General features: G+C 48.8%; 9 protein-coding genes across 9 annotated transcripts; 5 read left to right on the top strand and 4 right to left on the bottom strand.

Annotated features, from left to right (window-relative positions):
* Positions 1 to 109: 109 nt before the first annotated feature.
* On the top strand, positions 110 to 3,554 carry LACBIDRAFT_327071 (uncharacterized protein; the record flags this gene model as incomplete). Its single annotated transcript, XM_001880953.1, has 12 exons — positions 110 to 186; positions 242 to 307; positions 362 to 698; positions 928 to 1,047; positions 1,099 to 1,293; positions 1,341 to 1,505; positions 1,554 to 1,619; positions 1,671 to 1,761; positions 1,821 to 2,679; positions 2,735 to 2,936; positions 2,988 to 3,269; positions 3,324 to 3,554. The coding sequence occupies 12 exons, from the start codon at positions 110 to 112 to the stop codon at positions 3,552 to 3,554; spliced, it is 2,691 nt and encodes an 896-aa protein (XP_001880988.1).
* Positions 3,555 to 3,644: 90 nt separating this feature from the next.
* LACBIDRAFT_234830 (uncharacterized protein) lies at positions 3,645 to 4,511 on the bottom strand (the record flags this gene model as incomplete). The annotated part of the gene is made up of 6 exons (XM_001880735.1): positions 3,645 to 3,749; positions 3,795 to 3,903; positions 3,956 to 4,059; positions 4,109 to 4,202; positions 4,253 to 4,281; positions 4,332 to 4,511. 6 exons carry the CDS (start codon positions 4,509 to 4,511, stop codon positions 3,645 to 3,647), a joined length of 621 nt encoding a protein of 206 aa, XP_001880770.1.
* Positions 4,512 to 4,905: 394 nt separating this feature from the next.
* LACBIDRAFT_297343 (uncharacterized protein) lies at positions 4,906 to 5,880 on the top strand (the record flags this gene model as incomplete). The annotated part of the gene is made up of 6 exons (XM_001880952.1): positions 4,906 to 5,011; positions 5,062 to 5,219; positions 5,270 to 5,405; positions 5,459 to 5,584; positions 5,637 to 5,816; positions 5,873 to 5,880. The coding sequence occupies 6 exons, from the start codon at positions 4,906 to 4,908 to the stop codon at positions 5,878 to 5,880; spliced, it is 714 nt and encodes a 237-aa protein (XP_001880987.1).
* A 64-nt stretch (positions 5,881 to 5,944) lies between these two features.
* LACBIDRAFT_297342 (uncharacterized protein) lies at positions 5,945 to 7,448 on the bottom strand (the record flags this gene model as incomplete). The annotated part of the gene is made up of 7 exons (XM_001880734.1): positions 5,945 to 6,156; positions 6,209 to 6,305; positions 6,369 to 6,592; positions 6,642 to 7,009; positions 7,062 to 7,182; positions 7,233 to 7,325; positions 7,382 to 7,448. 7 exons carry the CDS (start codon positions 7,446 to 7,448, stop codon positions 5,945 to 5,947), a joined length of 1,182 nt encoding a protein of 393 aa, XP_001880769.1.
* Positions 7,449 to 7,566: 118 nt separating this feature from the next.
* LACBIDRAFT_297341 (uncharacterized protein) lies at positions 7,567 to 8,400 on the top strand (the record flags this gene model as incomplete). The annotated part of the gene is made up of 6 exons (XM_001880951.1): positions 7,567 to 7,593; positions 7,646 to 7,764; positions 7,822 to 7,882; positions 7,939 to 8,117; positions 8,172 to 8,273; positions 8,328 to 8,400. The coding sequence occupies 6 exons, from the start codon at positions 7,567 to 7,569 to the stop codon at positions 8,398 to 8,400; spliced, it is 561 nt and encodes a 186-aa protein (XP_001880986.1).
* A 44-nt stretch (positions 8,401 to 8,444) lies between these two features.
* Positions 8,445 to 11,414, bottom strand: LACBIDRAFT_294282 (uncharacterized protein; the record flags this gene model as incomplete). Its single annotated transcript, XM_001880733.1, has 10 exons — positions 8,445 to 8,730; positions 8,779 to 9,279; positions 9,327 to 9,480; positions 9,535 to 9,791; positions 9,846 to 9,974; positions 10,029 to 10,678; positions 10,727 to 10,781; positions 10,836 to 11,077; positions 11,127 to 11,311; positions 11,371 to 11,414. The coding sequence occupies 10 exons, from the start codon at positions 11,412 to 11,414 to the stop codon at positions 8,500 to 8,502; spliced, it is 2,448 nt and encodes an 815-aa protein (XP_001880768.1). The 3' UTR covers positions 8,445 to 8,499.
* Positions 11,415 to 12,235: 821 nt separating this feature from the next.
* On the top strand, positions 12,236 to 13,066 carry LACBIDRAFT_297339 (uncharacterized protein; the record flags this gene model as incomplete). The annotated part of the gene is made up of 3 exons (XM_001880950.1): positions 12,236 to 12,554; positions 12,605 to 12,860; positions 12,925 to 13,066. The coding sequence occupies 3 exons, from the start codon at positions 12,236 to 12,238 to the stop codon at positions 13,064 to 13,066; spliced, it is 717 nt and encodes a 238-aa protein (XP_001880985.1).
* Positions 13,067 to 13,438: 372 nt separating this feature from the next.
* LACBIDRAFT_294281 (uncharacterized protein) lies at positions 13,439 to 15,927 on the top strand (the record flags this gene model as incomplete). The annotated part of the gene is made up of 6 exons (XM_001880949.1): positions 13,439 to 13,717; positions 13,767 to 13,959; positions 13,996 to 14,667; positions 14,761 to 14,840; positions 14,889 to 15,130; positions 15,183 to 15,927. The coding sequence occupies 6 exons, from the start codon at positions 13,439 to 13,441 to the stop codon at positions 15,925 to 15,927; spliced, it is 2,211 nt and encodes a 736-aa protein (XP_001880984.1).
* A 780-nt stretch (positions 15,928 to 16,707) lies between these two features.
* Positions 16,708 to 17,782, bottom strand: LACBIDRAFT_294280 (uncharacterized protein; the record flags this gene model as incomplete). The annotated part of the gene is made up of 5 exons (XM_001880732.1): positions 16,708 to 16,773; positions 16,811 to 16,903; positions 17,021 to 17,375; positions 17,427 to 17,707; positions 17,768 to 17,782. 5 exons carry the CDS (start codon positions 17,780 to 17,782, stop codon positions 16,708 to 16,710), a joined length of 810 nt encoding a protein of 269 aa, XP_001880767.1.
* Between the last annotated feature and the right edge of the window lie 6 nt (positions 17,783 to 17,788).

Genomic DNA, 17,788 nt, shown 5'->3' with positions numbered 1-17,788 from the left:
TCGATTTGCCATTGAAAGCAAAAAAATAGCACCTAAACAAGAGCAAATAACGCGCCTCCAGTCCCAGATTCCTGCGCAGTGCGGGCAGTCTAATGCCTGGGCCAACACAATGGCTAACATCATCGTTTTCGCACTCATCGCACTCATCGCACTGGTCCGTGCACAGACGATCACCACCACCAATCCGTACGATCTTTATCTTTCTACCCTAATCCTTCTCATTTTTTCTTTTAATTCACAGAGCTGGCCAGACCGTTGTCGAGGTCGTTACAAATGATCCCATTCTTGGGCCTTCCACTCGCATAATGTCTGTCTTATCTCCCTTTTCCTTGCAAGCCTTTCTGAATCAGACTCTTTGTAGCCAAACTCTCGCTTCGACGGCTACTACTACATCAACGACCGCTACGACTGCCACAACCGCTACGACTGCTACAACCGCTACGACTACCGCTCCAGTGCAGCAGGGTCCTGTCGGTCAACCAGCATCAACCACAGGTACACCAGGAGGACCAACTCCATACACATATACCACCGTTGTAAACGGCCAGACGAACGTTGTTACGGACGTGTTTACCCCCACCAGTCCATCAACCATCAACGTCACAGCTAGTGCATCTGGGACAATTCTAGGTTACAGTTCATGGCTAAGCATATACGGCGGTGGAGCGACTGCGGCTGCTAGTGCTGGACATTCCACCGTGCCATTTACTTGGGGGACATTCTTCATAGCAATGATACCTTTTGCATTCCTCTAGACGATTAGACGCCGTTATGGCTGTTGCACATGCTGTAGACTTGTATACAGATGGACTTTGGATGGACTTGATGCACTGACACGAGTACATAATACTTATACGCAACTTGTAGTATACCAATTCTCTCTCCACGTAAACAACCATATGCATGGCGTCAGAACTTCCCCCGCAGCGACTGGCCGTCGCCCTTGTCTTTGAATCGTCCACCGTTGTGGCCCGCGCATGGCAGGCAGCCTTGCAGTATGTCATGCTTACGATGAAGCGTTTGAATGAGACCCACATAGGCGCCAGGGTGCAAACCACCTTCCTCGTCCAATGCAAATGCTGATGCCTCGCTTCATAGTTGCACATCGCCGTAGTGTCTTATGGAACCGCAGATACGGTGCCCTCACCCTTGTTGTGCAACAGGTTTTTCATAGATTTCCCAATAGTAATCAAGGAACTAAAAGAGAACCCTGGAAAACTCGGAATCGGTCAAACCGGTTCTGGAGGTAGTACAGGCATGGCTGCATTAGAGGGTCTGGTTGCGGGCATTGAGGTTTGCCCTATATTTCACCGTTTTGCTCCTTCTGACCCGCCTCCCAGCTCTTTGACGATCTGTGCAATAATTCTTTAGGTGCTACCAGCAATATCAATCACCTCTTTCATATTGCTGCGTCCCCCCCTGATTCCTCGCAACATCCTACATGGAATAATTCACCCAGTTTGGACCAGGCCTCTTGGGATACTCTGCCGTCTGAGCTGAAGAAGGTCCTACACTTCACCAACTTGACTGCTGATCCGCTGACTTAAACTCAGAGAGACATTCATCTCAGCTCAGTGTATCTACAATCACATCCCAAGTTTCTAGAATTGCAACAGGCTGTGGGTCGCAGTATTTCTTACATTCATCCACTTTGACTAACATTTGGCAAGGCAAGCCCGGGCGCAACGAGCCCATGGTTCGCTACCCAACCACCCCATTTGGTCCTTTTGTCTGGTTTGTCTGCGCCCCCGGCTCAAAAAGGTGAATACGCAATGAGAGCATCGTCTTGAATACCTCTGAACCCGCCGGCGCATCTGTAGCACCCCAGAAACGCCCGGGGGAGAATACAAATCTTGAAAACACACAAGATTCGAAACGACCGCGTGTGTCCTCGGATGCCACTGTTCCAGGGACGCATGGTAGCTCCCCCGCGAACCTGCCTACTGTGGCAACTCAGCCTCAGCCGCCGCCGCACACTCTACCTCAGACTGCCCAACCTACGGTCGCGCCGCGGCTAACGTATCACCAGATCCTTGAGAACGTCCGACAGTCCGAGGAACAACTCCGAAACCTCGAAAACTCAATCAGAAACGCAACCCAGATGGGCAACACCGAATTGGCGCAGACACTGACTCCAGAGCTTCATAAAAAACGAGAATTACTCATGAATTTCAAGAAAGCGATTTCCACTTACACACAACAAATGGCTGCGAGACAACGAGACCAAAACCAACATCAAGGTTCTTCACCTGCCTCTGCGCCGTCAAGCTCATCCCCGTTTAACACCACAACTGCCGGAAATGCGAACTTCGCTCACCACCATCGATCAATCAGCGGCTCTCAACCACAACATCCTGCCGTTGCCGTCAAGCCCATGCCGAACCAAGACTCTTTGCTCCCTAGCCGCATGCCAATGGACCAAAACAAGCTGTCGCCCCATCCTGCCGGAAGTAGCGTCATGGGCTTGAACGGTTCCCCAAACATCAGCGCAATGCAGCCAGAGATGATGAGTGGAGTTGCCTCTGCATCAGGTCAACCGCAAGGTCTTAACCCCCAGACGGGTGTACCCAACACTCAAACGGTATGGAAGGGTTTACTCAAGTGGAGCGGCAAAAGTCAGCAAGGGAAGAAGGATATGCATACATTTGTTGGCGCAAGTTCACAAACACCTCAGCGCTGGTATGCTTTCTCTCTCTTTTCACGTTGTGCTATTCTAACTCTTGTGTATCGCAAGCCATCCGGATACTTGGCCTCAAACACTTGTCCTATCGCCAACACCGGCTCTTCCAATGCAGGCACTCCAAGACTGGATGAAAATGCATGCACCCGCACTTTGCACTTTTCTCCCCGCCATTCCTGCTGCCCAAAATTTTGATACCAAGATGAACGAGGCGAACTACAATGTTCTCGCCGTTCTTTTGACTGAGAGAAAATTTGTTAGTAAAAACAAGCGTTTTGAGAACATCAATCTGATATTCTGTTAATAGTTTGCGACGGCTTCTTGGACATCGCCCTCTGGCGCAGAAACGAAGAACGCCCTCGTTTTTCCTGTGAAAAACTCTACACTTATTGGTGCTTTCTTTCCATATGGGATGCCTGAACTGCCAAACGTCCCCCCTGTTAATCCTAATCTGTTGAGCGTTCCAATGGGAAACCCCCTGGCCAATTTCCCTCCTCAAGTTGTTCAGCAACTGCAAAATATGTCACCTGAGCAACGGAATTTAATGATGGCTGCCATTATGCGTCAGCAACGGGAACGGCAACTAGCGGTAAGTCTTCCATGAGTAGTCGCGGATTTCAGGTTTGATGCAACTTTTGGCCAGAATCAAAACCAAGCTATGGGCGGTAACGTGGCATTCGGGTCGGCCACACAAGTCCCCGCTTACAACATGGGTGGTCCTATGGGCATACACAATGGATCCAACCCCTTTGGATCTCCGGCTGTCAACCGTTCAAATGCAATGCTATCTGGTCCGCAACACGAGGGCTCAGTTGCCGGAGATGTTAGCCATGAAATGTTGCAATCTTTCATGCAGCGAAACGTCGAGGGATAATCATGCGGCGGTCATGCTTTGTTGCATTGATGCGAACTCCAGTCGCAATGGCATCCGCGATACACATCACAACTCTATGATATCTATACGCTAATGTTGGGGAGCGCTGAACGTACCATCCATTCCTTGAATTTTCTCGTGGTCGGCGAGATTCGCTTGGGTCTCGTACACGGTGATCACGGGGTTATCTTTGCGCTTCAAACAGTCAGTACATGACGATATTTCCAGATGTCATTGTACCTCGCTCCAGTGCCCAAGAAAACCAACGTAGTAGATTTTGGTAGCATCCGCCCCTTGGGAGGCAGGACAATATAGTGTTAGAGATGATACATTCGAAAACTTTGCAGTCCTAACCGTTTGTGACATTAACTTGGGTTTAAAAAGGTGGGAAAGATAATTACTTGAGGGAGTATTCACCAACATCCCTGCTTTGAGCAATTTCGAATTCCTGAGTGGGGGTTTTGTCGGCAACGTCGTCAAAATCGAGGCTGGGCTGGTTCGCGAACTGCGATGGCATGAGAGTTGTTTCATCGTGGTCCTACTTATCCTTTCACCAATGCTATTTTTTCGGGTGTCTGATTGAGGGGCCCTGACTTGATCAGCAAGGACCGAAGTCGGACAGAGCCTGTGAACGGGATACGAATAATCCTGTTTGATAGATATGACGTTTCCGACCATCAAGACTGCTCATATCTTACAACTGGTCGTCTGAATCCGACTCCAGATACTATAGCAGCGTTTCTGAACAGTGATTCAACTTGTATGGTGTGAGCACACCTCTGATTCGTCAAGTCTGTTATTCCATGCTTTTATAACGACAGAACCTTGATGATCGGCGTTGAGCGCGACGACATTGGGACGGTCGATGTATGCATAAAGATTATCGTTGGGCATAGCATCGTAGGCACATCCTTCGTCGCTGCCATGACCGCATCCTTCATCGTGGTGGTGAGGCATTTCAAAGGGTTGCCAAACAAGGGACAAATAGGTATTTAAGAGCGAACTCGGATTTATTTTACTCAAATAACCATCAAGTTCATTGTTCAACTTTTTGTGAGTCCTCTCTTCTTTTTCACCCCCATTTCATGATGTCTATTGTAATTTGCGTTCGACGGCCACCATCTTCGCATAGGGATCACCCGCCAGTGCATCCTGAAGTGGTGGTATGAGACAAACTATTCTTTCTGATATTATCGCTGTCTTTCTAAGCTTATCCTGACTCATGCTAACTAAGTCCTCGTAGACCTAAACGGGTGGGAGGATTCTTGTGATACACTGTACGCATTACCTGTCACTAGTTCACTCCTCATCGCAGCTTGTATTCCGCTCTGCCAGCAATTTTACTCTCACAATGACATCGCTCGATGGAGCAGAACCCAGTGTTCAACCCTCTCCAAACATTCCCCTTCCCTCAGATTTCAATGTTTACAAGCCATCGAATGTTTCTGTTGCCGCCCGTAAGTAAATCCCACGAAACGGTGGCATAATAAACGCATTGTCTCTATAGAATCTTTCCCGGATGAGTATTTCACCCCGACAGCAGCTGAGTTGAAAGACGCGCAAACGACTTTATCTGCGAGGACGCAGGCCCTTGTCAATGCCCCGCTACAGCTGCGAGCTACGAGAGAGGCAGCGGAGAAGGCAAAGCGAGATCGATGGCCACAAGTGCGTCTAACTACCGCCCACCCATACAATCCTTGAGCAAAAGGTGTTAGACCACCATTCGTGTTAGATTCACGGATCGCACACAACTTGAAAAGATCTTCCCGTCCACTGACAAAATTCGTTCCGTCTATGCTTTTGTTCGAAATTGCCTTCGAGAAGATGTCAAACCCATCAAGTTTATTCTTTGTAACTAGTATATCTGTGTCGTCTTTGCGTGGGGTTTCTGATTCAGGATGCAGACCAATCTCCCCCCAAACGTGATCTCAAGGTCTCCGATCCTAAAGTGCGCGATTTGAACCTCACAGAGTTGCAACTTGCACCTTCATCGATCCTCTTACTGCGATTTGAAGATGAAGCTTTGAATCGTAAACATCCTCGTTTGGATGTGGAAGTGACCAAGACTGACAATGTAACTAGACACAGATGTTCCTCCCCCACTGGCCTCCTCTATCCTTTCACAGGCGATGGATCTTCCTATTCCAACCTCCCAAGCTGAGCTTCCTACGTCATCCTCTAGCAAAGGAGCACACTCTGCTCAATCAAAGACATCTCAATCGACTGAGAAGAAGATACCTAAATGGCTGAAGCTGGGGCAAAGTGAGTTTACGAATTCACCGTGACGTAAATTTTGCGACACTGACCGCACCCACAAGAAAAATGATCCTTTTCCAGCTTAGATGATGTATACTGTATCTGAATTGCCGCATAGACGACGTTGTACCAAATCAATATAACGGAAATTCACTATCAACCTGCTTTGACCAGGCTCTTAGACCACCAATAACATCTTTCACGATGCCGTCCCCTTTCACACTTCTAAGAGCATCAGCTGCAGTTTGTGAATCATTGCCAAGTCGACAGACGATGTAGGTCGGAATGCTCGGATCAGACGGTAGGTGGTCCTGAGGCCGTGCTAGAATGTCTTTGAGAGGAATATCTGGTCACAACATTTAGCAACGGCCATCGGATCCTGAGAGGCGGGAGCCTACTTCTTGACTGGGGCAGAAAACAAATCCCAAATTCTATCGAAGGCCGAACGTCGATGATGTTCGCATCCGCTCCAGAGGCTATGATGCCCTTGAGTTCCTAAAAGCCAGAGCATGGAAGTCAACGTAAACGCCAGAGAAGTTTGTAATGCGAATCCTCTACCTTGGGACTGATTCGTTCTTCAGCACTACCACGAGCGAGGCCACGATCCTCCCAGTTTGGAGGCGGACCTCCACAAAATTGGACATAATCCGCGTGTCGGCTTGCAGCCAGCTTGCCATCCTTCGTTCCGCATGCGACACATGATGGTTTCCGGGAGCGTAGCTTTATGCTCCGGAAAGGTGGTGATCCCAGGGCAGAAAATAACAGCAAGGAAGGTTTATAGTCTCGAGACCTCTTAGTAAACGAACGAGGTGGACAGGGCTGAAACGGTACCATGACTCTCTATCACAATTTTGATTGCTTCCAGGGCTTGCATGTTGCCGATTATACCAGTAACCACACCCAAAATACCAGTCTCCTCGCAGGTACCCAAAGTTTCTGGAGGGGGAGGAGCTGGAAACAGGCATCGGTAACAAGGACCATCTTCTCCAAGATTGTATACACACAGCTGGCCTTCGTATTTTTGAGCCGCTCCGCTGACCAGAGGCTTTCCAAGAGCAACGGCCGTGTCAGACAGCAAATAACGCGTTGGTGCGTTATCGGTACAATCCAGAATGATGTCGTATGGTTGGAGGAGTGTAAGTGCGTTATCTGCTGTAAGAGAAGTAGTCACAGCGTCGACAACAAGCCGAGAATTCATCCTGGCCAAGAAGGTAAGAACGGAGGTCAGAACAAAATTGTCAATACATCTACCGTTGCAGAGCAACCTTGGCAGACTCTGCCTTGTAAAGGCCGAGTGTTTCCTCAGTATGGAGAATTTGTCGCTGAAGGTTTGATATTTCGACGCGGTCATTGTCGATGATACCTATCCTGCCTTTAGGACGCGTCAGGGCAGATTTCGCTAGGAACAGGGAAGTTGCGCGCCAACGCCAGCAGCACCCAAGTACTGGATTGCGGGACAACCAAGCCCCCCAGCCCCGACCACGACTACAGAGGCATTGGACAACTTTATTTGACCTTTGAAACAACTGGTCAGCGGGTGGAAGGTCTGGAAGGGACAACTTGAAGCTCACCGGGCAAACCAAAGCCATCCAGAATCATTTGTCGACCGTATCTTTGGTAGTCTTCCAGTGGCAACATATTGGGCCAATGTTGAGCGTTGGTTGACAGTGTCACAGCACAAAATTGTCGGTGCACAACGTGTGGCACGCGTCCTCAGTAGCTCCAATGTCCCAGACAGCCGCCCTTCTCGACGCCCATGCAGGAGCAGCCTTCATTGTCTCATGTATGCCTCTCATTGACTGTTGGAATACATTCTCATTCATCCAGCACTCAAGAAGCCCCCAATTTTGCCCTGGCCTGACATCTCTTCCCGAGCCAAGTGGTCTGTGTCGTCATTCAAGTTCGGCTTTGGAGTCGAATGTCTTCGCGACGGCGATCCCGATACATTTTGGCAGTGAGCTCAGAAAAGTCCCTTTCAAATGAATCTCAATTATTGATACCTCTTGTGCAGCTCTGATGGACCCCAGCCTCATTTCATAACCATCGAATTCCCCCGCAAAGTCGCAATCCAGGTATGTATTTTCTCTGTTGACCTTTTTCCGTCTCACTAAATATTTTGTGTTATCAGAAAATAAGCATATATCTCAATTTTAGTAGTGACGATTCATACACCCCCTCCACCCTTGCCATACGCGCAGGCACAGGCCCAAGCGACCTTCAAGATGTCAGAGTTGTGACTTTGGAGAAACCTGAAGGTTGGATCACATTTGACGTTTCTTCGGAACCTAATGAAGACGGGGATGGACTGTAAGCTTTGATCTTCCTTCTACTTTTATTTCTATACAAGTCGTTCCGTTTCAGCAATCCGGTATACGCGTACGTTCTCCAAATAATCGTTGCTGCCAATCACATGAGCGGAAAGGACACGCATGTCCGTGGTTTACGAGTTCTTGGACCAATTGAGTTCGTTGATCTTTTCCTCCCCATTTAACAGTTTGCTGAGAAAATTTGTCGCAGAGACCGAGCGGCCGATGACGACCCATTTTCATTTAGAACGGCAGCATTCAAAATGTATGAGACTATTCGTTGACAACCCCGTGAAAAGAAAGGAATCTGTAGGATGCTTCAGAATCGAAATAAACAAATGGTGGTAGTTGACATCTATCTATACAAAGTTCTTTCTACATTGTTAGTTAGAGGGTGGCTGATATGGTGTAGGATAATATCTAAGCGGGGTAGTTGCAAACTGTGTTGTAGGTGCTGGTGCAGGTGGGCGCATCTCCCATGGTTGATTATTACCAGGTTGTTGCATTACAAAACCATAAGAATTCGCCGACCCAGAGGGCGAATTCTGTGGAGGGTAGTGAGGGGGATGGACTGGAGTAGTTATGCTCCACAATTGCTGAGTCGCAGCCGCAACCTGACATGGATAAGAATCAAATCGAAAAAAAAAAATGACAGTACGCACCTGTGACTTATGGTTGTTCGTTCTGAAGTCAGAGTATTGATGCTGAGTCCTTGGCTGTCCATATAAGTGATAAGGGGCAGGGTAAGCACCAGGCTTCGATGAATCAGAAGAAAACCCTCGCTCCTGAGGTTGATAGTGGCTAAAGGCGATGGTAGGATTTGAAGGCTGTACAGCTGGCATTGGGGTCGAAAATGTTGACGGGAGCGGGGACGAAGTTGGGTAAGAATCTGAATTGTACGACCGACCCCCAAAAGTAGGCTGCTGGGAATTGTATGAATTCCCCGCTCTTATAGAGGTGGAAAATGAGAAATTTTGAGGGTGAGATCTTCTTGTTTCGCTGGGGTTTTCGGGTATTTTTGCCCTACGACACTTTTCGCAAATGAATTCAACAGCATCCCAGTCACGCCTACGGCGACCAGCTGCACGGTCTGCTTTATCATGGCACAGTATGTGCTGCCATTTGGCGCATGATTCACAGGACATCATGGGGGTACCGTCGTCCTGAATACCTTAGTTAGGTAGAGCTATCATAAAGCGTAAATACTCACAAGATTAACGCCCCGACGCTGACAAATTTCACAGTCCAGCTCCCACTCTTCTCCAACAGGTGTTCGCGATCCACTTTTCGATCCTTTCCCCGCCACCGAGGTTGAAGGACCGACTACGGAAGCTCCATTGGCAGTATCCACTTCGTTCTGCGGTCTATAATAGAAGTACTACTGTCAAAAACATTATTAGGAAGGGAGGAAAACTAACTTGGGAAGTTCCGTGTGCTGGACACCTTCACGTTCTTTTCGTCTCAGTTCGCGAGCAGTTTCTCGGCGGAACCGTTCTTCCTCCTCCTTCAGCAGTCGTGCCTCTAAGCGTTTGGCACGGCTCATCTTCTCCGCTTCCTCTGCTCGTCTCTTTGCAGCTAATCGTGCCTCTTCCCTTACGCTTTCCTTTGTAGCAATCCGAGAAGACCGTTTTCTGTGGACGATGGCTTCTTCCATTCGACTTTTTTCCTCAATTTCCTATCGTCAATTGATTTCAGCAACTACACTCGTCGACAAAAAATCGCCTCTCACCCGAAGTTCAGCAGTCACGAGAGGCACGATGTCATTCACTAAAACCTTATGAAAGGCTTTTTCGGTGTAGTGTTTGGAGTTCTCGAAGCGTTCTGCTATATGCTCCCACTCGAAAAGTGTGACACAAAGCTTTTTACGACAAATTGAGTTCTCTTTGATAAGAAGAATTGTGACGTTACGTACAGTCTCCCATTCAACGAAATCCTCAGGTACTTCAGGGATGTTCTGAAGTGTTGGCTCCGGCGTACTGCTTTCTGTGTCGAGTTCCAAACTGCGAATAGGTTTGGCCGCTGTCGTAGCATCCTCCACATCGTCGCTGAGTTCCGTCAGATCACTCACACTATCGTCATCGCTCTCAAGCCCCGTTTTCAAACGGACTACCTTTTCCTCTTTGGTGTCTACCGTCTCTTCGCCCCCGCTCAACAACCACTCCTCAGGAACATGTTGCCATCCATCCTGTTGAGCACCCTTCAGCCTCGCGCTGGCTCGTGTTCCGACTGATCTTGAGGGCCTGGTTGCTGAGACCTTATGTTCCTCAACCGTCAGCGACCGTTGAGGCCTAGTTGTGCTGCTCTTGGACGCTTGCTTATTTAACTCGGCTAGCTCTTTGGCCTGGGCATCGAGCTTTAGTTTCGCTTGCATTTTGGCAGCTCTGCTTCCTCTTCCATTTTGAGCTTCAGTTGAAGGATTACCGGAATGAGGATGCGTTCGAGGTCGCTTCGCCGGAGACGTTCGCTCAGTAGCCTTTGATTGGACTGGTTTGTTGTTTGTGCGTTTCCTCTTCAAAGAGTTTCCGGTCTTGGGCGGTGCACGTTGAATCCAAAGCCGGTTTCCTGGTTCAATTTCAATATCAGGACTGCATTCGTAGCTTTAAACCATACCCCCAATCAGCCAGTAAGTATTCTGCTTGCTGTCATATCCGACGGGTTCAGTACGCTGTTGGAAAGATATATGAGAAATTCAACGCCGTTCAACATAAATATTCCATACCCATGTAGCGCCTTCATCGTCGAATTTCATTAGGTTTCTTAATCGCATTGGATTTTGGAACTGCCATTCTACAAGGAGGTGCATGGAGTCAAGCTTGACGAGCATCGGTAGGTCCAGCCAATCTTTAGCTAGCTCGTTAAAATTCTGCACGTTATTTTGTTGAGCTGGCTCCTCCGCTTGTTCAGAGGACGATGCTTTGTCCACGGCAGGCCAAGGAGGGGGGACGCTTGCCCTCGGGAGGGCTGGGCATTGTTGTCAGATGCTATAACGGCTTGAAAAATGTTGGCTCACAATCTCGAGTGTAGTCAGCACCCTGAACATCCTCTTTAACGGCGACGGACGCGTCTTCTCCTTCCACGGCAATAGAGCTAAGACGCGATCCTCTTGAAAGTTGCGCTGGTTCTGATCCGATTGGATTGGCAAGTGGGTCGCGTTTGTTGTACTGTTTTCGAAGAACGGTTTGCCAGTTATCCAAACTACGAGCAGTTCAGTTGAGTTAATAGACCGGTGGGGTGATAGAGGTTCCAACACATACGAAACTTTGCGATCGTACGAAAGGATATAGAGCAGCCTCTGCATTACTTGGGGAAGAACGACAGTCGTGCCGTAAGTAAGATCATTCTCAATATCCTGCGCAAAGAAACCAACTGTTGAGGGCAGACTTCAGAGAACATTTTGGGAATTCCGAGACGCACTTCCAATGAAAAATTGTTCACGGCCAACACGTCGTTGAACGTGTAGAAGAATTGGCCAAAAGCAGCCCATTTCCATTGGGTCCTCAAAACAGTGATATTATCGGGTGGTGAACGTGATGGTGTAAGAGATGAGGTTTCTCGTGTTGAAAGAGTGGTGGTGGGACAGGAGGAGCGGCGGGGCATTGAAGTTGTGTCACACGCAGTGTGCGGGCTAACGATTGGTGTTAGGCGTCGTCGACGACGGGCGGGCAGCGTTGGGAATTAGAGGTGCGCAGCGGGAGAGGATAACAACAGGATGGCAGTAGAGTAAGTGGACTACGTTACATAATAACTCAGGTAAACAAGTTACCTCGCCGCCAGTTTCTCCACCTGCGGCTTCACTGAGGCTTCAGCACTGCGCGGCAGGCACTCTGGTTTTGCCGAGTCCCTTCGTTAGTGTTTGCTCTGGTGCTGCTGCAGATTTGGGGTGCCCAGCCCATTCTTGGCTGTGTGTGCTGGCGAAGAGGTTTGGGAAGTCAAGGACTCAAAGATTTCTGTCTTTAACGTAAGAAATGTCATTTTGCCTGCCAGATTTTTGTTCGTTGACAATTTCTGAATGTAGGCTCTGATTTGCGCAACCTCTCTTCCTCCATTGTACCCTCCTTATCCTTGCATCGCTGCTGCAAACTACCCCGGGGCAGCCGCCCACGCGATTGACTTCGGTTCATGGGGCACTTTTGGCCCCCCGACTGCCAGGAACTTTACCGGGTTTGGGCTGCTCTCCTTCCCCTCGTCTTCCCACCGCTTTGCACCTATCGAACTATCCACCTCCTTGGCAGATGCCCGAAATCTTCCCCGGCGTGCAACCACTCTCCTCCAACCGCCAATTTGCGCCATATGGCGGCCTCAGCACATTCCCAACGGGCCTATGCACAAACAAACCCCGACTCGGATTATGTTCCCCCAACTCAATCCTATCGCCGCCCACCTCCGGGGATCATTTCAGTCCGGGCAGCGTTCACAACACGTTCTTTCGATGATAACTGTATGCCTCGGAGTGTCTCGCACAAACCCTATCTCATCATTATGCATCAGCTCTTGTTGTCGTGTATGCATGCCACCCCAACAGCCAAACGCTTTTCGACGCCGATTTGAAACCGAAACCGCCGATTTATCAGTCAAGGTACCAGCATGGGCGGCAACAGCTCCTGCTTCAGGCACAGTCTACGGTGATCGCGAAACGCACTATTTGGTCTTACATTGTCCAGATCGCTTGTACTGTCAAGAAAGTCCTCGGTCAAGCTGTCAGGATGATTGATGTCTCGAAGATTCTGCTGACAGGACAAAATCGGTGAGACTTGTCCCCTTCTGTTGTTGGTCAAGTCCAGGCTTACCTTACGTGTAATAAATTATAGTATCCGTATCAGCTCATGCGGGATCGTGGATGTATTGATGCATGACGCGGTTCAACAGCAGGAGGACCTCACTATGTTTGGCCGACTGGTGTTCGCACTGTGCTGTAATAACGTCTCAGCGGCTACCTCAGCGCGTTTCTAAAAGAGCCTAGAGTTGATTGGACTGTGGGCCATTACCGGGTTTAGGCGGAGATTGAATAATCATTGTTATTCTGGACCAAATGCGCCAGACTCACACTTTTCTATCGCATCGCCGGCCATCCAGTACGCCCGGAATCTGTGCCATTGGCAGCTCGAGCTGAACACGCCTGGAGAAGACCTGAAAATTCGAGGATACGAACACGCTTGGGGAAGACCTGCAAGGTGCAGCGGCACTCTTAGGCATTTCTCAACTCTGCATCCGACTTATTATACGTTTCACCTAGGAAGTCGCGACGCCTTCTGGTTGGCATACGCGGCTGAACGTGTCTAAGAATATCGAAACTATCAATCACGACGCTCAGTCTCGATTGCAATGAGTGAACTCCAGTACAGCCCCTTTCCTAACTCTGCTCGTCGTTTACATCTTGTTCGACGCCGCTTCCCTCCAGCCTTACTACCTATCATGTCTCCGCGAAAATCAAGCAGTCTGTGGTGTTTCCTGGAAGGTCCACAGTTCGCGGGCACCATTCTAAAACCTTACAATGTCTTTGACATTCCCAACAAAACCAATGTTTTTCAACTAAAGGGGTTGATACGCGAGGCAATTAAACAACTCCATACCGTAGACGCTGAACAACTGCAGCTTTTGCAGGTAGACCATTTCCTTGATACCACATGCGCCTTCTGATTTTTTCAATCAGCTCGATTCCGTGGTTCCTATCGACCCAGACTCTAGTCTCGCACAGCGATTAGAAGGCCTGGGTGACATCGCTGCATGTTCGAGAGAGTTGAGCTCTGGAGAAGAAGTTGGGGTGCTTTTTCCCGCAGAACCGCACTCGCAAGCCCGTCTTCACATTGTGGTGAAGTGCCCTGACGTGCTGAATATCGCAAGTGGTGAGTACTGCTGGCTCATAGTTCATATATGAGCAGAACTGACGTTGTCGTACCACAATCGCCTCCATCACTCCTATCTCAACTCTGCTTGCTGCATCTCCTTCTCACTCTCAGCCTCTCGGAAGCGCTCACGGTCTGAAACAGATGAGGGTGGTCGGGCAACAAAGCGCAAGCTTGGCAAGGTTGTGCGGGACATACAGGCTGTCCATAAAACGATCAAAAAGATGCCGGATATAAACTTTTCCGATTATACGACGCTTACAAACCTTCCTTTCCCTTCGCCACTCACGATGCCTTTCCAGCGCTTCGGAGAGAACAAAATCGACGGCATTCCCCATTTTGAATATATGGGGAGATCTCAGTTTTGCGATTTGCAAAGGAGGATTGAGCGCGCCGCCTTTCTCAATGGATCAGAAACCCTATACCTGTACGGGTCGTCTGGTTCAGGCAAATCGCACCTTCTGGCCGCACTCGCCTATCACCTTGTCCGCGAAGGAAAGTGTGTCTTCTACATCCCCAATTGCCATGACTTGCTCCTGACTCCATTATCGACAATGCGGGATGCATACAACTTTGCATACCACGACCCGCTTGACCCCGGAGCCTTCAAACAATTTGGTGATGTTGAGGAAGTGGTTCGATGCTTAAATTGCGATCCAGATGTGTACATCATCATCGATCAAGTGAATGTTCTGGAGCTCGTAACAGGTAACAGCGATGGCCGGAACGATAGGAAGATCCAAGTAATAGCGTGGCTTGACCTCTTGAAGCCCAGAAATAGATATCTTTTTAGTGCTTCAGCCAATGAAAATTCCAATCGCGAAATCTTCAAGAAGCAGCATGGAATTACAGTCATTCCAGCATTTGGAGGGCTGGATTCGGTACGCTGATACATTCAGATTGTTCCACACAATAGTCATGCTTTGTAGGACGAAACCAATCATTGGTTTCTTCAGCACCACGATCAAATTCCACAGTTGTCACCTGAACAGCGGCAACAAGCTGAATACCTCACGGGTTGCATGCCGCTTCTGCTGAAGTGCCTCACCGAAATCGCCAACTTTGACGAATTGGACTTCAGGAAGATTCCAGGCCTGGTACATCTCGCATCCGATGTTTCCACATTCGCGGTAAACAAGCTTGCCACTCTGAATCCATTGGATAGGGAAAAGTAAATGCACCCTCTTATTTCCCCTTTGATCTCCGTTAACATTCCATGATAGCTATCTCAAGATCATGTCAGCATGTGTCCGTGGTGATCGTGTTACATACAACGACCAAAGTTTGTTTGATCTCCGCTACTTCTATGTTGATGCCGAAGGAAATGGTTGCTCTACCTGTGGAATTGCGCTCGAAGGAATGGTATCGATATTGCGGGCACATAGTGACGCTCCATTTCTGGATGCATTGTGGTACGAAGCAGTTGAGCGGTCCAACAATCCCATCGTTCGGGGGTTCTTGGCCGAGCAGATCTGCCTCAGCCACATTGCCACTTCTGGTCTGCAGGCTGTCCACCCTGGCCTTGATCGGATGCCTTCTGCCAGTTTTGACGATAAACCAGCTTTCGACAATTTTCTCTCTACCGAACGCGAGCGCTGCCTTTATATCCCCACCGCTTACAACTTTAAGACCGTGGACGGTGCCATCCTGCTGTTGGACCGCCAATCTAAGAAAGCCACAATTTTCGCCATCCAATTTACCTTATCCGACAGACACAAACAATCAGATGTGGAATTTCACACAGAGTTGTGGTCAAAGTGGATCAAGCCCATAGTCAGAGCTGAGTTCACTGTTGACTCAACTTTTGTCTGGATAGACACAAAAGAGCCTTCGCAACATGTCCACCGCAAAACTGTCAGAGCCCTCCGATCTGGCGATCAGGTTGTCCACCCCGAGTATTCCGTCATTCATGTGGATGTAGAGACGGTCGATCGAAAACTCGCTCGTGCCCTCAAATTAATAATATAACAGCTATGGAATAATATATATGAGCTCAAACTACAGTTTCCATTTGCTTTTTTCGTCGCCTGCGTGGATGTACTGCTCAGTTGTGCATATAAATTCATTTGAACATGACCCATTCGGGCTCTGTCGAGGGACGAAGCATAACAATCTGCGTAGGCTTCTCGTGAGGAACGGACTACAGACTGGTGACCACACCACGCCCTTGGCAGTCGCATAATCCCCCCCCTCCTTTGTGGGCAACCTGCGTGAAGAGTCCGCATAGAAGGGTCTGCTTGATAGAGTCGTGCGGTCTCCTCTCGTCGTTGATGGAAAGTAAGTTTGAGTCATTACGCTCCATGATACAAAGTAACTGCGATCGAACGTTAAATGAGGGTCAGCGGACTTTTACACTATTTTACGGAAAGCCACGGACTTTGACGGGGCTGTTATACACGTTGAAAAGAGTTGAATGGTCACTATCGCAGCGTCTGCTTCCTTGCGCTAGGTTGGCGGTCGTAACCAAACATTTGGAACTGGAAAAGTTGTTAGCTTCTGGGTGTATTTGTCAATAAGTAAGAACACACCTAGAAGCATGGATATACTAGGCCCTACCAGGACCTCGGCACCCCCTCAGTCGGCAGTCACAAAACGTCACATTTTTGTGACAAATTGTGACTGCCGAAAAAACAGAACTTCGTCAATTCATCGTTTTTGTGGACGGAGAAAAGCGGAAGTAGGTTGGATTAGGCCCAGGAGAACCTCTATAAAATTTTGTGGCAAGAGATTTGGTGGAAGGGTTCAAACTCAAAGATGTGCCGACTGAGAGGGGGTGCCGAGGTATTGATAGGGCATAGTAAGAGTATTTCGTTGCTGCATTTAAAATCGGGACTGACTACTGACTACTGACATCTTCGCAAACTGAGTCCAACATTGGATGGCGCATGGAGACCAAAGTTTGTGGCGCATGGAGACCAAATTTGTTGTAGACCAACCTGTTTCCCTGTTTCGAGGTAATGAAGAATTTCTAGGGCACGCATGAGGGTCTCCGAAGCAGGTGCATCTTAACAAGCAGTTTCTTTGTTAGCCGATTAGATTTAATATTGATCTCAAGCCTCACCAAGTAATCAAAATAAACGAGATCTGTTATACCTAGCTTGAATAGCTCCAGCGCCGTACTCGCCAAGTTGCACAGGCTCGAGATATCAGGATGCGTGGTGTAGGCAGAAGCACTTCCCAGGTCGAATCCTGCTAGCTCTACCACCCCACTATTGAGCCGAAGCTTTCGAGGCAGGCGTCTCAATAAGAGACTCCACCCGTGCACGAGGTTATATACTTTTTCCTCGAAGAAGCCGGCATCGACGACGTAAACTATGCCGTCAGCAGTTGATGATGTCTCCGCAATGTTGGTTGGCACAACGACTTTCGGACCGGGAGGACCGCCCGGAGTCAGAGGTTGGGATCCGCTGCTGTTGCTGGGAGGCATAGATGAATATACTTAGCGGAAGTCACAAAAGCGGACCAACGCCTCCGAATGCCAGTTCACTAGTTCATCTGCTTCCAGCTTTATTTTCTTGCAGGCATCCCCAATTTGCTCTTCACTTGTTAGAAAGAGTAGTATGTTGCCTGGATCTTCAGCACGATTCATTAGAATAGTGTTTATGGCTGCGTCCACAAAATTGCGCTCGGGCTCCTGCATGTAAAAGATCTCAACTGGGTGTGTTCGCAATAGTGGGGCTGGCGTATCGAAGCGAAGGTTGAAGTATTTCTGAAACTTGACCGCGTCAGGGGGATGAGGATACCCGAACTGTGCAGAAAGTTTTCAGGTTGGGATAGAAGGGCAGAGAGAAACCAACACGGACCTTACGGATCCCCCGCTCATTTAGCA

This window comes from Laccaria bicolor, genomic scaffold (assembly GCF_000143565.1).
Source record: "Laccaria bicolor S238N-H82 LACBIscaffold_11 genomic scaffold, whole genome shotgun sequence".
In the NCBI taxonomy this organism is placed as follows: domain Eukaryota; kingdom Fungi; phylum Basidiomycota; class Agaricomycetes; order Agaricales; family Hydnangiaceae; genus Laccaria; species Laccaria bicolor.
Note: the sequence above shows the minus strand (reverse complement) of the source record. Positions and strands in the feature narration are given on the sequence as shown.